Source organism: Rutilus rutilus (genome assembly GCF_951802725.1).
Source record: "Rutilus rutilus genome assembly, chromosome: 10".
Taxonomy (NCBI): Eukaryota; Metazoa; Chordata; class Actinopteri; order Cypriniformes; family Leuciscidae; genus Rutilus; species Rutilus rutilus.
In genome coordinates this window covers 7930446-7943463 of record NC_140215.1, presented here as the reverse complement: position 1 = coordinate 7943463, position 13018 = coordinate 7930446, and the positions used below count along the sequence as shown (strand labels likewise).

Here is a 13018-nt window from a genome sequence, read left to right as displayed (position 1 = left end):
CTGTCATACTGTTCTTTATTTCATAACCCTCAAACTAATGGAATGATATTGTCAACACAGAATGATATTAAGTATTATAAAAACAGTATGCCTGTGTGTAACACTTTTTAAGACTTACTGGCTGGGGAGGACACATTCACAGGTTCATCAATGTATGCTGGCTCTCCTGGTCCACATTTGTTGCAAGCAATAACACTGAACAAGTACTCCTTGCCCTCAATGACATCTGTGACAGTGTACTCAAGGTCCTGTATGCCTGACATCACCTGAAGTGTAGATGTTGTTAGCACCTAAATGTTTCACTGAGTGTAGTGTACAAATAGTGTTAACAAGTAACTGTTAAAAACACCTCACCTTGACCCAGGTCTTGCGGGAAACCTCTCTTTTCTCAATATTGTACCCACTTACAGGGCTGCCTCCATCATACTCTGGTGCTTCCCACATTAGATGCACATGATGTCTGGTCACCTCTGCAACTTTGAAGTCTTTGGGTGCACTTGGACATGCTGAAAGATGCAAAAATAGGATTGTACATTAATTGTTGTGCAAAAACAAAAACAAGATATTAAAATGAAAATTTGTATACCAATAACATTGACTTCGATCTCTCCAGATATGGTCGTCACATCATTCTCCAGTTGTAAGGTATATGTTCCCTTGTCTGGACGCACACTTGGCGCAACAACCAATTCGGTGAATGTAGGCTTTGTGACCATGGAAACACGGTCACCTGTGGTGAGCTCTTTGTCACCAAATGTCCACTTGGGTTTAGGCATAGGATATCCCGTAATAGGAACTCGGATGATAAGAGCATTGGGGACAATGACCTCCAGACCATTTTTAAAACCACTGAGGTCCATGGTGGGTCCCACTAAGGGCGGAAAAATAAAATGAAAAAGCAGGTAAAATAATGTCTGTGTATTTTATCTGTCTTTAAGGGGATATGGCTAAAGTTGAAAATAGTTTACCATGAGGGTCATCGGCTAAAAGTGGCCCAATTGCATCAGCTGGATCAGACATCCCAGCAGCATTTTCTGCACAAACTCTGTAGTGATATTTCTGACCAAACTTCAGACCAGAAACCTTAATATAGGATATAGGACACATAAATGAACACATTGTAAAACAAAATAATCCTTTAATAAGATAATAAATTAGTGTTGTTAAATTCAAAATTAGTCAAGACGACATACCCTGTAGTAAAGGTCAGGGCAAAGTCTAGCGTTACATCTCAGCCACTTGTCAGTGCCATCTTCACACCTCTCAATGATGTAGCCTGTAATCATGCTGCCTCCATTGCTAATGGGTATTTCCCATGACAGCTGAACTGAGTCTTTGGTCTGATTTGTGTAGTTGAAGTTCAGAGGTGGACTTGGCCTCTCTGTGATAGGAAACAAAATTGAAAGTTTGACACTGGGTTTTGCAACAACTCAAGACATAATGAAAAACATATAAACCCTACTAACCAATGGGATCCATAATCTTCACTGGATCTGTGGCAGCGCTTGGCTGGCCAATTCCAGCTTTGTTCTCAGCTCTGACCCTGAAGATGTACTCCTTGTTTTCAACAACATCACTGAGTGTGGCTGTGCGATCCTCAGCTTTGACCACCATAGCAGGCTCCCATTTCAGAGAGGTTCTGTCACGGAGTTCAATGATATAAGATGTGATCTCAGATCCTCCATCAAACAGTGGTGGTTCCCAGGACACAGTGGCACCTAACCTATTGACAACTCCAACCATAACCTTTTGAGGTGCATCAGGCACATCTGTTAGAAGTGAATAAAAAATATATATATATATTTTTTAATTCTTTGATTAGTTGTTACAGTCTCAACTCTTACCACACAATCCGCTTGTTAAGTCGTGATGTAAGGATGTACTGTTTCTGGGTCCAAGCTTCTACTCAGTTCAATTGAAAATACGATTTCAACAGCCATTTGTGTGCACCTTTTATTCACATCACACATTTAAGCTAAGATTTTAAAAACTCACAGTGTACACTACAGTCTCAAGGCTGACAGCATCCCGTACACCAATATTTCAATGATTTATAAAAGATGAATCATTGTCTGACCATCTGAGATTTTGGTATGGAGATAAGGTTAGGATGATGATTTTTCTGTGTTATTAAAACACACTGTGAGTGTATATCAACACAGTTTGTTGTTGGAAACAGTGGTACATAACAGACTTAACAAGCAAAATAAACTAAAGCATAGCTCACCAAATTTGTTTTTGGCTTGAACTGCCTCGTCTGTGGTAACAGTCTCTCCATTCCCAACTCTATTGCGAGCACATACACGGAAGAAATACATGTTGTCCCTCTGCAATCCACCAACACAATACTCTGGAATGTCAGCACGGTCTGTGGCCATTGTCCAGGTCTTGCGTTTGACATCTCGTCTCTCAACCACATAAGCCAAGATCTTGCTTCCGCCATCACTTTCCGGTTCCTCCCAAGCAAGGCTGACCTCACCATCAGCAGTGTCAACAACATGAAGGTTCTTCACAGGTCCCGGAACATCTACAAACAACACTTTTATTAGACATCTAGAACATTTAAAATTGTCTGTACATCATCTAATTGAATTTCCTACTCACCAATTACATCCAGATTAATAAAAGCCTCTCCTGTTCCATGTTTATTCTTTATGACAATCTTGTAACGACCCTGGTCTGACTTCTTTGGGTCCTTGAGCCTATACTCTGTTCGATCATTAGATGTGTCAATGTTTTGCCCTGGTAGACTGATGTCATTGTAAAACCATTCTGCCTCAGCACGAGGATAAGCATCATAGGGAACCGTCATCACAAAAGGCTTTCCAGCATCTGTTACAAGGTTCTGATCTGTGGTCTTGATCTTTGGAATAGCTGTAAGGAAAAGTACAGGATATTAAAAAATATGTTCCTTTATATGAAAAACCAAATTGCATTAACACTCACTCTTCCTACCTGCAAGCTCAAGCTTGGCTCTGGCATCCTTCTCCTTGGCAACTATTCTGTATTCTCCCTGATCACGGGGTCTGATTTCACAGACCTGAAGTCTATGAACTTTGCCGTCACTAATCATCTGGTATTTGTCACCCTGGACAATGACCATGTTGTTCCTCATCCATCTGACCTCAACTCTATCTTTATTTAGTTCAGCCTCAAACACAATATCGGATCCTGGGGGCTCAAATACATCTGTGGGTGGTCTGATGATTTCCACTGGAATCTCTGTTGATGAAAGAAAAGAAAGATGCCATGAGCACATCAAATCATTGGGCAATACGAACATGGATACCAGAAATTGGCTGTGAAAAAAATTACCTTCAACAAAGAGACGTGCCCTTGATCTTTTATCTTCCACTCCACAGGCATATTCACATTCATCATCTGGTCTGCACTTTTTGACTACAAGCTTGCATTCTTTTCCATCTTTCTCCATATGATATCTAAGAAAGATCATAACATTAGCAAAAGTTTTCACATCATCACAAAGTACTTTTTCATAGTTTCATGGTTCAAACCTAACCTGGGTCCTTCTCTGATTTCACGTCCGTTCCTGTACCATTTAACATGGGCTTTTTCCTTTGACAATTTGCAAGTGAACTCAGCATCCTCAAACTCTGTGATGGTTTGGTCTCTGAGCTGAGAAGCGAAATCAGTGGGTGCCTCACTGATGACCAGTTCTCCTGTGGACTTATCAGCGCCAGCAACTACAGTGTATTCACCTTCATCTGCAAGGTTGCAGTCCTTAATGGTCAAAGTGTGCTTGTCCTTGTCAACACGATACAGAATACGCTTGCTGAAAGTGACTTCTTGACCGGCCTTCATCCACTGGACTGTCACATTTGGTCTATTCACTTTGCAAGTGAAAGTAATGGTCTTCTTTTCCTCTATTTCACAGTCCTCTAGTGGCTCAATGATCTTGATGGCTTCCTCTGTGAATGCAAAAACAAAACAAAACAAAAAACAAGTATAAACATTTTGCATATACTGCAGTCAAAATACACATGGTATAAAAGGTAGACATATAATAATGGCACACCTAGTACGTTGATGTTAGCAGAACACTTGGCCTGTTCTCCGCGCTGGTTTGTCAGTGTAATGGTGTAACTGGCTTCATCTGGCTTTTCTGCAGCTTTGATTCTCAGAGAGAACACAGTGTCTCTCTGAACCATAACAAACTTGCTACTCTCAAACATTGTCTCATTGTTCTTCAGCCATTTGGCTTTAGCTCCATCTGAGTTCACCTCACAGTTAAGAACAATCTCTTGTCCTTCTTTTACTTGGGCATCCTTGAGGGGAGTGATTATCCTCAGTTTTTCTAAAGAGACAAAAGTACCAATTTTAGTCCAATTTAATACGATAATTCAAAATTGAACATTTGGACCTCTTTAACAAAAGCACATTACAGAAAAATATACTAAAAAAGAAAAACTTACCAATCACCAAAAGGTCTGCTGAAGCCTTTACAGAGCCAATGTGGGCAGTGAATGCACCCTCATCTTTTAGCTCACAGTTTTTGACAATGAGCACCCTCCTCTTACCATCAATGACAATGTCATACTTGTCATCAGTTGTAAGTTCTTTGTCTCCTTTGAACCATTTAACTTCATAATTTTCCTTAGACACTGAGCAAACAAACTCAGCCTTTTCACCTTCAATGGCCTCTTGGTTTTGGGGCCTAGCAATGAATTCAGCTGCCAATTCTAAAGCAATACAGAGAGACAATTTTAAGTAAATCAATGCCTAATTAAATTATCAGTGAGATTATTACATGCATCAGGATTTCCACACCTTTTGATCAGTAAACTTGAGATTACTGGATATGGATTTGAAAACTATCTTTAAACAGAGTGAACTCACAAAAAGCAAACAAAATATTCTATAGCTCGGCATAAAAATATATATTCGTTATAGAAATTTCTGTGACGTTTCGAGGCCTGGAAATCACAGTTTAAAAATTCCCTACTTTTCTAGGTTTCCCATGACCATGGGAACCTTGAGCTTGCAGGACTTTTTATTATAACAGTTTGTAATAATCTAAGCTTAAAACATACCACTGATCTTTAGAGTTCCTTTTGTTTCTGAAGCAGGCAGTTTGCAGTGGTACTCTCCAGCATCATCCATACGGAGGTCCTGTATGATTAGAATTCTCTTTCTCCCATCTGCAACATGTTCATATCTACCACCCTCAGGGATCTCCTGGTCACCCTTGTACCATGTAACCTCTGAACTGGGTTTAGAGACCTCACAAATCATCTTAATGCTGTCGGTTTCTGTGCCCTCAACATTGGATAGGTTCTTTGTAAATCTAGCTTCCTCCTCTGCAAGGCAAAAGGAATTGTTATTAATGTCTGTAATGTGATTGAGTGTTTGTAGAATTGATTGACTGTAGAATAATGACTGAAATAAAACCCACCGACAACTGTTAGCATTCCAGAGGATTTGGATGTTCTTGCGTCACATTCATATTCTGCCTCATCATCAAACACTGCCTTACTGATGATGAGAATACGCTGTAATCCCTTGGCAATAATCTCATACTTTTTGCCTTTCCTGATCTCAGCGCCATCTTTGAACCAGCGGACCTGTGCAACAAACAATTATGAATCAATACACTCTCAGCTTCTGTGCATGCTGTTGTTAAAGTAAAATTGCAAAACTAAAACTTTTTCAATTAAAGTTCTCACTCAAATTGCTATGCTGCTAATAATATAATTTGTAATTAAAATAATATTAAATTATGAAAATGTTAACCAGACACAGTTTCACTAGTAGTCCCAGACTTTAGGTTTCTGTTAAAAAATACCTTGCCACTTTCACGGGACAATTCGCATTCAAACTTAGCAGATTCCTTCTCCTTAACCTCAACATCGTGAAGAGGCTTAGTGAATTCAACAAATGGAGCTGAAAATAGATAGACATATTCATTATACAAATGCACTGCGTTGTTCATTTTATTTCTTTACAATAGTTGGCTTTATTCAAGTTTCTGCATGTCAGATTTTTTTCTGTAAACTTACGTTCAACATTTAAGAAAGCAGACGTCTTGAACTCCTTTGCATCACAGGTATATGTCTTGGAATCATCAAGGCTACAGTCCTTGATGATCAGCCTCCTTATGCGTCCCTCAGCCACCATCTCATACTTCTTGGTTTTACGAATTTCCTGTCCGTCTCTGAACCACTTGACATCAGCCTTCTCCCTGGACAGTTCACACTCCAGAATGGCAGTGGCTTCCTCCTCAACAGTCTGGTCCTCCAAGGGCTTGGTGAACTCAACTGGTGGCTCTGTGATATGTAATGTGGTAATGTGAAACTCTAAGCAACCTCTATTTATGCCCCTCTTGAAAACTACTGCAAAAAAACAACCTCTAACATTCATGTATATAGGAATACAAACTAATACTTAACTAGCTAAAACTAAAACCATTAAAAAAAAACATATTTTATTTGAGCTAGTTGCCAAGGCAGCATTTCTCATTCTCTAAAATAATAATGGAAATGGAAATAAAAATGACTAAAAACGATATAGATTTATATTTATATATTAGGAGTGTGACGAGATCTCGCAAGACTAAAATATGACGAGATTTCTCATTGAGTGAAAAGCTGTCTCGATGTCATTGAGTGAAAAAATCGCCATGACGGACAAGAGGGTGAAATCAGATTTAGCATAGAATATGCCACCGCTACATTCACATTACATGCCTCCACTGTTGTTTGCTGTTTTCATAAAAATAAAAACCATTGTAATCTATTGTACATGTCTGCTCTGCTCATCCAGGACGAGTTGCAGTCGCACACAGTGCAGCAGGATCACTGATGGCGTGACGATGGCAGAGGATTCGTTGCTCAACAGAGCCTAAGCAGCTGATAAATGCATAGACTGTAAATAATAATAAAAAATAATAATAAAAAAATCTTGTCTACACAGAGTATGTGCGATCGCGAATCCGAAAGTGAAAGTAAAACTGATGCGCGCAAATTATGCTGCATACAATAGCCTACCTCTGGACTGTGGTTGTGGTTGTGGCTCTGGTCTCTGTTTTGGTCTGTTTGTACTTTGAATACTGAGAGAGTCCTTTGATTATGGTCCACTTGCACTTATTGTTTGCACTTAAAAAGACTAAGGAAAAACTGGTATTTATTTTTGTTATTTATACTGTTTTTATTTCTATGTTCAATTTGTGGAAAGGAGTTCAATTAGGAGGTCACACACAGCCTCAATCAGAAGTTCTGGAAGCTCATAAATCATGCTCAGTAAGGTCTGAAGAGACTCGTGTGAAATCATCCAGTAGAAAAGCCAGTCAGTTTAGTTTGTGGCAAAACCTTTTACAGCTCTTGTATATTGTTGTATAATTGATAATATTATCATACTCATAAAGTAGAAGATTATTAGTTAAAACATTTCAAAATGCTCCTACAGACTTTTTTTCCAGTCATGAATTTTGTCATTGAGGATTCCTATAAAATATTGTGTAAAAATCTCATCTCGTCTCGTTCTCGTGAACCCAATCTCGTGTCGTGTCTCGTCTCGTCTTGTGAGATAAGTGTCTCGTCACACCCCTATTATATATCTTTTTTTTAATATATAGATTTATAGAATAAAAATGACAAAACACAACAAAATTATTAAAACTTTACAAATAAAATGAAAATGAAAAATATTAAAATAAAAACAATTTCAAAATAATAATAAAAAACTATAATAGTATCTAAATTATTCTAAAATACAAATTTTATTAGTATATTTTGTTTATTTATTTAATTTACCGTTCACAGTAAGTTTGGCCTGGGTCACAAATTCCTTTGCAGTCAGTTTCACTTCCCCAGCCTCTGTCATCTTGACATCTCTCAAAGTCAGGGAATGCAGTCTTCCTTCTACTCTCGTGACCACCTGCACACACCAATGTGGCATAGTTGTTGAGTGGGTTTATCAATTGCTCTTTTCCCATTTTTGCAACAACATTTCAAAAGCAAATATTAACTCTATCCCATTGACAGAATTTTCAGTCATTTATGACACAACGCTTCCCCGCCAATGACGGAATATTACGGCAATCCATGATTGTTGATGGAAGTGGTCTACTCCATCTATGTTTTGATCATCATTCTGAATTCGATCCGGTATTTGACAAAAAAAGATTTTCTCTGCTTTTTGTTCAAAATGTTGCTTTTTTAATTAAACTTACCCACATTCAAGTGCTGATAAAAAAGAATGCATGAAGAGAGACTAAAAGGTTGTTTTTTAAAGCAGAGGCTATGTTCTTTCTTTTGATATATTGCATGTTCAGATATTCATATAACAAAATATTCTGGGGCCCATGAAAGTTTTGTGAAAATGATCAAAAATGCTGGCACTGGCTGGCAACTTCTTAAAAACGCTGGGGAGGAAAGAGTTAAGGAAATGGCAAAATTAAAGAACATTTGATGCCTTTAAGAAACAGATCATTTTGTTCTATAATTTAGTTATCTGTTAAGCTATGTGAAAGAACAAATGCATTAGGAATGTGAACTTGTGAAGTATTAGAAAATATATATTTTTATCAAATGTCTAAAGGATTATGAATTTCACTATATCAGCACTTCAACAACACTCTTGAAGCAGTTAAAAATAACAATAAGGGCGCCTGCAGGGCAAAATGGCCCAGTGTTATCTCGAAACCAGCAAGTACTGCTGGAAGTCCTTATATGCAGAACATATTTCATACAGACTTTTCACTTGGAATTGTCACCCTAAAACAACAATATATACATACTATTTGTGTATATAGTTATATTACTATATACTAGTTAGTATATAATGTATATGGGTTTAGACTAATTATGACATAACTTCAGCTGGAATCACAATAAAAACTTGAAAGTTTTGACTTGGATAAAGCTACATTGAAAATGGCCCAATTAACGATTAAAGACTAAATTGCTGAAATCTAAAGAAAATAATCTTACCCTATCACTTGGCTCCATCTTTGTTGATCCAACTAACCATTCAACAGGAATATCTTCATATGAGAGCTCACAGTCAAAGGTGGCAGTCTCTCCAGCAGTGACAGTGACATCCCGAAGAGGTCGCAGAAGTCCAATTGTGCGTGCTTGAGAGGAAGAAAAGGCCATCCTTAATAATGCCAAGAAACAATCCTACTACTACAAGTTGTCATTGTGATCTGTCACTAAGCTACAATTTGCAAGCTTGAAGTACTATTCAGTTTTCCAGTTTATCACACAGGGCTCTGCATCATTAACATATTGAGATTCCTTGCACTGCCTGTGGTCAGATAAACGAGGAATGTTTCAGCTCTGCCAATCACCCCCACCCACTCCTGATAAGGAATGGGGCTTCTAAAATAGGTTTGTTGGCTGCTGACTTATCCCCAATTAGTTATCTGTTACTGTCATTCAACATTTTCTTTTTTAGTAAAACAAGAATGTTGGCTGGTTTGTTACCCAATGTAAAAAATTGATTTTTGTTGTGAATAAATAATCTAAGACAAGCCTAACACAAGTCATAAAGAATTTAAGAACAATCGTTACAAAAATAATGTTGGCCAAATGCTTCTTTTTTTTTTGCACACTTATGAGGATTCTCACCTTTAACTCTTAGCTGAGCACTTGATTTTGCATTAGCAGCACTGAAATCTACACCACCAGCCATATCCATGCGGACATTGTAAAGGATAAGCATGTGCTTGGTGCCTTCCTCCTTAATTTCACAGTCCTGAGTGGAACAAACATTTAATTTATTGTTAAAAATATAAAAAAGTATGTAAATAATATTTAAAAAATAAAAGTACAACAACATGCATTGCAGGAAACCCTTACAGCAGACTGGTGCAGGGCATCTCCTTTGAGTTTCCAGTGTCCATGAACATCCTCCTCAGAGATTTCTGTCTCAAAGCGAGCAGTCTCTGTCTCTGTGACCTCCACACTGTACAGTGGACGGGTAATCTTAATGTCACGTTCTGCAGAGAACAGGAGAGGGGTAGAGACTAGGTTATAGTAGTTCATACTAATTTCAATCTATCAATCTATATATGGATGAATTAAAAAAATACATTAAAAAGATACATACCTTCAATGTTAAGTTTGGCTGTTGTTTTGTCAGAGCCGCAGTCACAAACGTAATCGCCAATGTTTGCCTTCTCTGCCTTCTTTACTGTCAGGATACGTTTCTTTCCATCAGCCTTGATGAGGACATTCTTAGAGGGAGTGATCTCCTTGCCATCTTTGAACCATTTCACCTGAGCAGATGATTTGCTCATTTCGCACATTAGGACAACCTCATCCTTCTCAACTGCAGTGTAGTCCTGCAACTTGGTGGTAAAGTAGGCTTCTCCCTCTGTTGATATAGAAAAGAACATGAAATGTTCAACATGTTTTACCAATATACAAAAATGTCTACGTAAGGGATGTAAAGCAAAATGAACCTATATAGAGTGATGAAGACCACCTTTTTTCTATGGACTAGTTTGCCAACATCTTTAGCTTCCTCTATTTTAAGATCTGTTATCCACCTCATATTTCTTGTTGCTTGTTCTTTTAAGCGAGGTTTTAATTTTTCTTGCTTTAGATGAGCATTCCTGAGCTTCTAGTCATCTATCAAATTGTTTATGCTTACCATAAAATTAATACTGAAAACCTCAGATGGCAATTTTCACTAAAGTTTGTAGTAGAAGTTTTGAGAGAAAAAAAAATCACAAGATGGCACTAGTTAGCTATTGTAACTTGTACTGGTAAAAATGTAAAAGAGACTGCAGAGTGACACAGTAGCTATTGAAGCAGCACCAGTTTACTGTCATGAATGATAGCCAAATATACTGTTTAGTGGTGATTATACAAAAGTGTTTGACCTCTTAATGTCACAACTGACCCATTAGAATCAAGTTTCAAAAGATGCATGTATTTGGAAACATTATAAACACTTACCAAGTACAGTGAGCATTGCTTCAGAGCTTTTCCCAAGAGCCTCAACTTTAATGAGAGATGTGTCATCAATAGACACCTCTTTGAAGGACAGAGTATGGATCTTGCCATCCTCGGACATGTGCACCACTTTGCTTGGATGCAAACGCACGTCATTCTTGTACCAGGTGACTTGAATCTTCTCATGAGAGAGTTCGATCCTGAATTCTGCAGTCTCACGCTCCTTAACGGTGACATCTTTAATGGGTCTGACAAACTCAAGACGGATGCCTGAGAGGAACAATAAATGCAGATCAGAAAAGGTTTGAAAGGAAATGAGAATACTGTGCATCATATACTGATTCTCATAACAAAAATCTTTTTATTACCCTGAATAACAAGTTTGGCAGATGTTCTCTTGTCCTCAGCCTCAAACATGTACTTAGCCTCATCCTCGTACGCAACAGATTTGACAACTAGAATATGCCTTTTCCCCTCTGCGAGGATTTCAATCTTTTCATCAGCCTTCAACTCCTGAGATCCCTTAAGCCAACGGATGACCTTAGCCTCTCTTGACAATTCAATTTCAAATCTTGCATCATCTTTCTCATAGACTTGTACATCGCTCAAAGGCATGACAAAAGAAATGGGCAAATCTATGATAAAGGTGCACAGAAAGATTAAATAGTACAGGAAGAATTTACATTAAATACATTTTCAATAATATATATATAAATATATATATATACAGTATATAACCTAAAACATTATAATTTACACTACCTTTCACTTTAAGATTTGCAGAACACTTTGCATTCGCTCCCTGGAAGGTAACCTCTCCAGACTGGGAAACTTTGCAGTTGTAGAGTGTTAATGTATGTTTTGCACCATCCTCAATAATCTCAACATCCTGTTAGCAGAAAGCACATAATGAAAAATATTGTTAGTAATTTGCAAGATGTCTGTTAGAAAGATGATTTAATTTATTTGTTAATTTATTTATTAATGATGCAACTTTGCTTACAGGTGAAGAAGATAATACTTCGCCCTTCAGTTTCCATTGGCCATGGACATCATCTTCAGAGATTTCCACCTCAAAACGAGCTGTCTCACCATCAAAGAGCTCAACGCCATATATGGGTCGCACCACTTTGATGTCACGAGCTGGAATTCCATAAAAAAATGTTTAGAACAAAATCAACAAATAAAACCCCATCACGCCCCTGAAAAGTTGCAATGTTTTTGCATTTTAAGAATATAACCTTAATTACTGACCTTCAATGTTCAAGTTTGCTGAAGACTTGTCTGTTCCACAGTCGCAAACATATAATCCTTTTTCTTTGTTCTCAACTTTCTTAAGATTGAGGATTCTTCGTTTGCCTTCAACTTTCATGGTAACCATCTTGGAGGCTTTAATTTCAATTTCATTGTGGAACCATTTCACAGGAACATCTCTACTGAGCTCGCAGTCAAATGTGACTTCATCTTTCTCGACTGCAGTGAAATCTTGTAACTTGACAGTGAAATATGCATCACCCTCTGTAAAAACAAGTTGCTGTGTTAATAATATTCAGAAACTAAAATATAATGAGTAACATTTTACAAAAGGTTTTTGTTGTGTGTTGGGGGGGGGGGGGAGAGAGAGAGACAAGATTAGTTGATCAAATAAATGTAAGGGTAAAATTACCTATTACCAGCAGCTTAGCCATTGTGGATATTCCCTTAGCCTCTGCTTTTATTAGGCAAGTATCATCTAGTGATACTTCCTTAATTTCTAGTGTATGCTTCACTCCCACCATGCTGGTGAACACGGTTCTGCTCGGATGCACTTTTATTTCATTTTTGTACCATGTCACGGCGACATTCTCATGAGAAAGCTCAAGCTCAAATACAGCCGTTCTACCTTCCTTCACAGTTAGGTCCTTTAATGTTGAGGTGAAGTTCAGCCTCATACCTATGACATTTGTTCAGTGCATAACAAATTAACTATGGGTGCAAAAAAATGAATATACTATAAACTTTGAAAATGGGTGAATTTATTAGTGAATTTATTAGATTATTATGAAAGGTTTTTGTTTACTATTTACTATTTGTTAGACTACTCATTAATAAACACCCTT

At 37.7% G+C, this 13018-nt stretch overlaps 1 protein-coding gene across 1 annotated transcript in view; it reads right to left on the bottom strand.

Moving 5' to 3' along the window:
* ttn.1 (titin, tandem duplicate 1) overlaps positions 1–13018 on the bottom strand; it is a 135871-nt gene that overhangs the window by 73268 nt on the left and 49585 nt on the right. The window contains exons 80-107 of the mRNA XM_084421004.1: positions 12586–12852; positions 12174–12437; positions 11923–12062; positions 11682–11808; positions 11288–11554; positions 10923–11189; positions 10069–10335; positions 9819–9958; positions 9588–9714; positions 8949–9091; positions 7770–7893; positions 6018–6284; positions 5804–5901; positions 5414–5582; positions 5052–5318; positions 4434–4700; positions 4037–4315; positions 3521–3929; positions 3316–3440; positions 2956–3222; positions 2605–2874; positions 2228–2527; positions 1467–1769; positions 1194–1381; positions 969–1083; positions 587–871; positions 355–506; positions 119–266 (exon numbers count right to left, since the gene is read on the bottom strand). Of these exons, the coding sequence (XP_084277130.1) occupies positions 119–266; positions 355–506; positions 587–871; positions 969–1083; positions 1194–1381; positions 1467–1769; positions 2228–2527; positions 2605–2874; positions 2956–3222; positions 3316–3440; positions 3521–3929; positions 4037–4315; positions 4434–4700; positions 5052–5318; positions 5414–5582; positions 5804–5901; positions 6018–6284; positions 7770–7893; positions 8949–9091; positions 9588–9714; positions 9819–9958; positions 10069–10335; positions 10923–11189; positions 11288–11554; positions 11682–11808; positions 11923–12062; positions 12174–12437; positions 12586–12852 (6042 nt within the window). The remainder of the gene's footprint in view (positions 1–118; positions 267–354; positions 507–586; positions 872–968; positions 1084–1193; positions 1382–1466; positions 1770–2227; positions 2528–2604; positions 2875–2955; positions 3223–3315; positions 3441–3520; positions 3930–4036; positions 4316–4433; positions 4701–5051; positions 5319–5413; positions 5583–5803; positions 5902–6017; positions 6285–7769; positions 7894–8948; positions 9092–9587; positions 9715–9818; positions 9959–10068; positions 10336–10922; positions 11190–11287; positions 11555–11681; positions 11809–11922; positions 12063–12173; positions 12438–12585; positions 12853–13018) is intronic.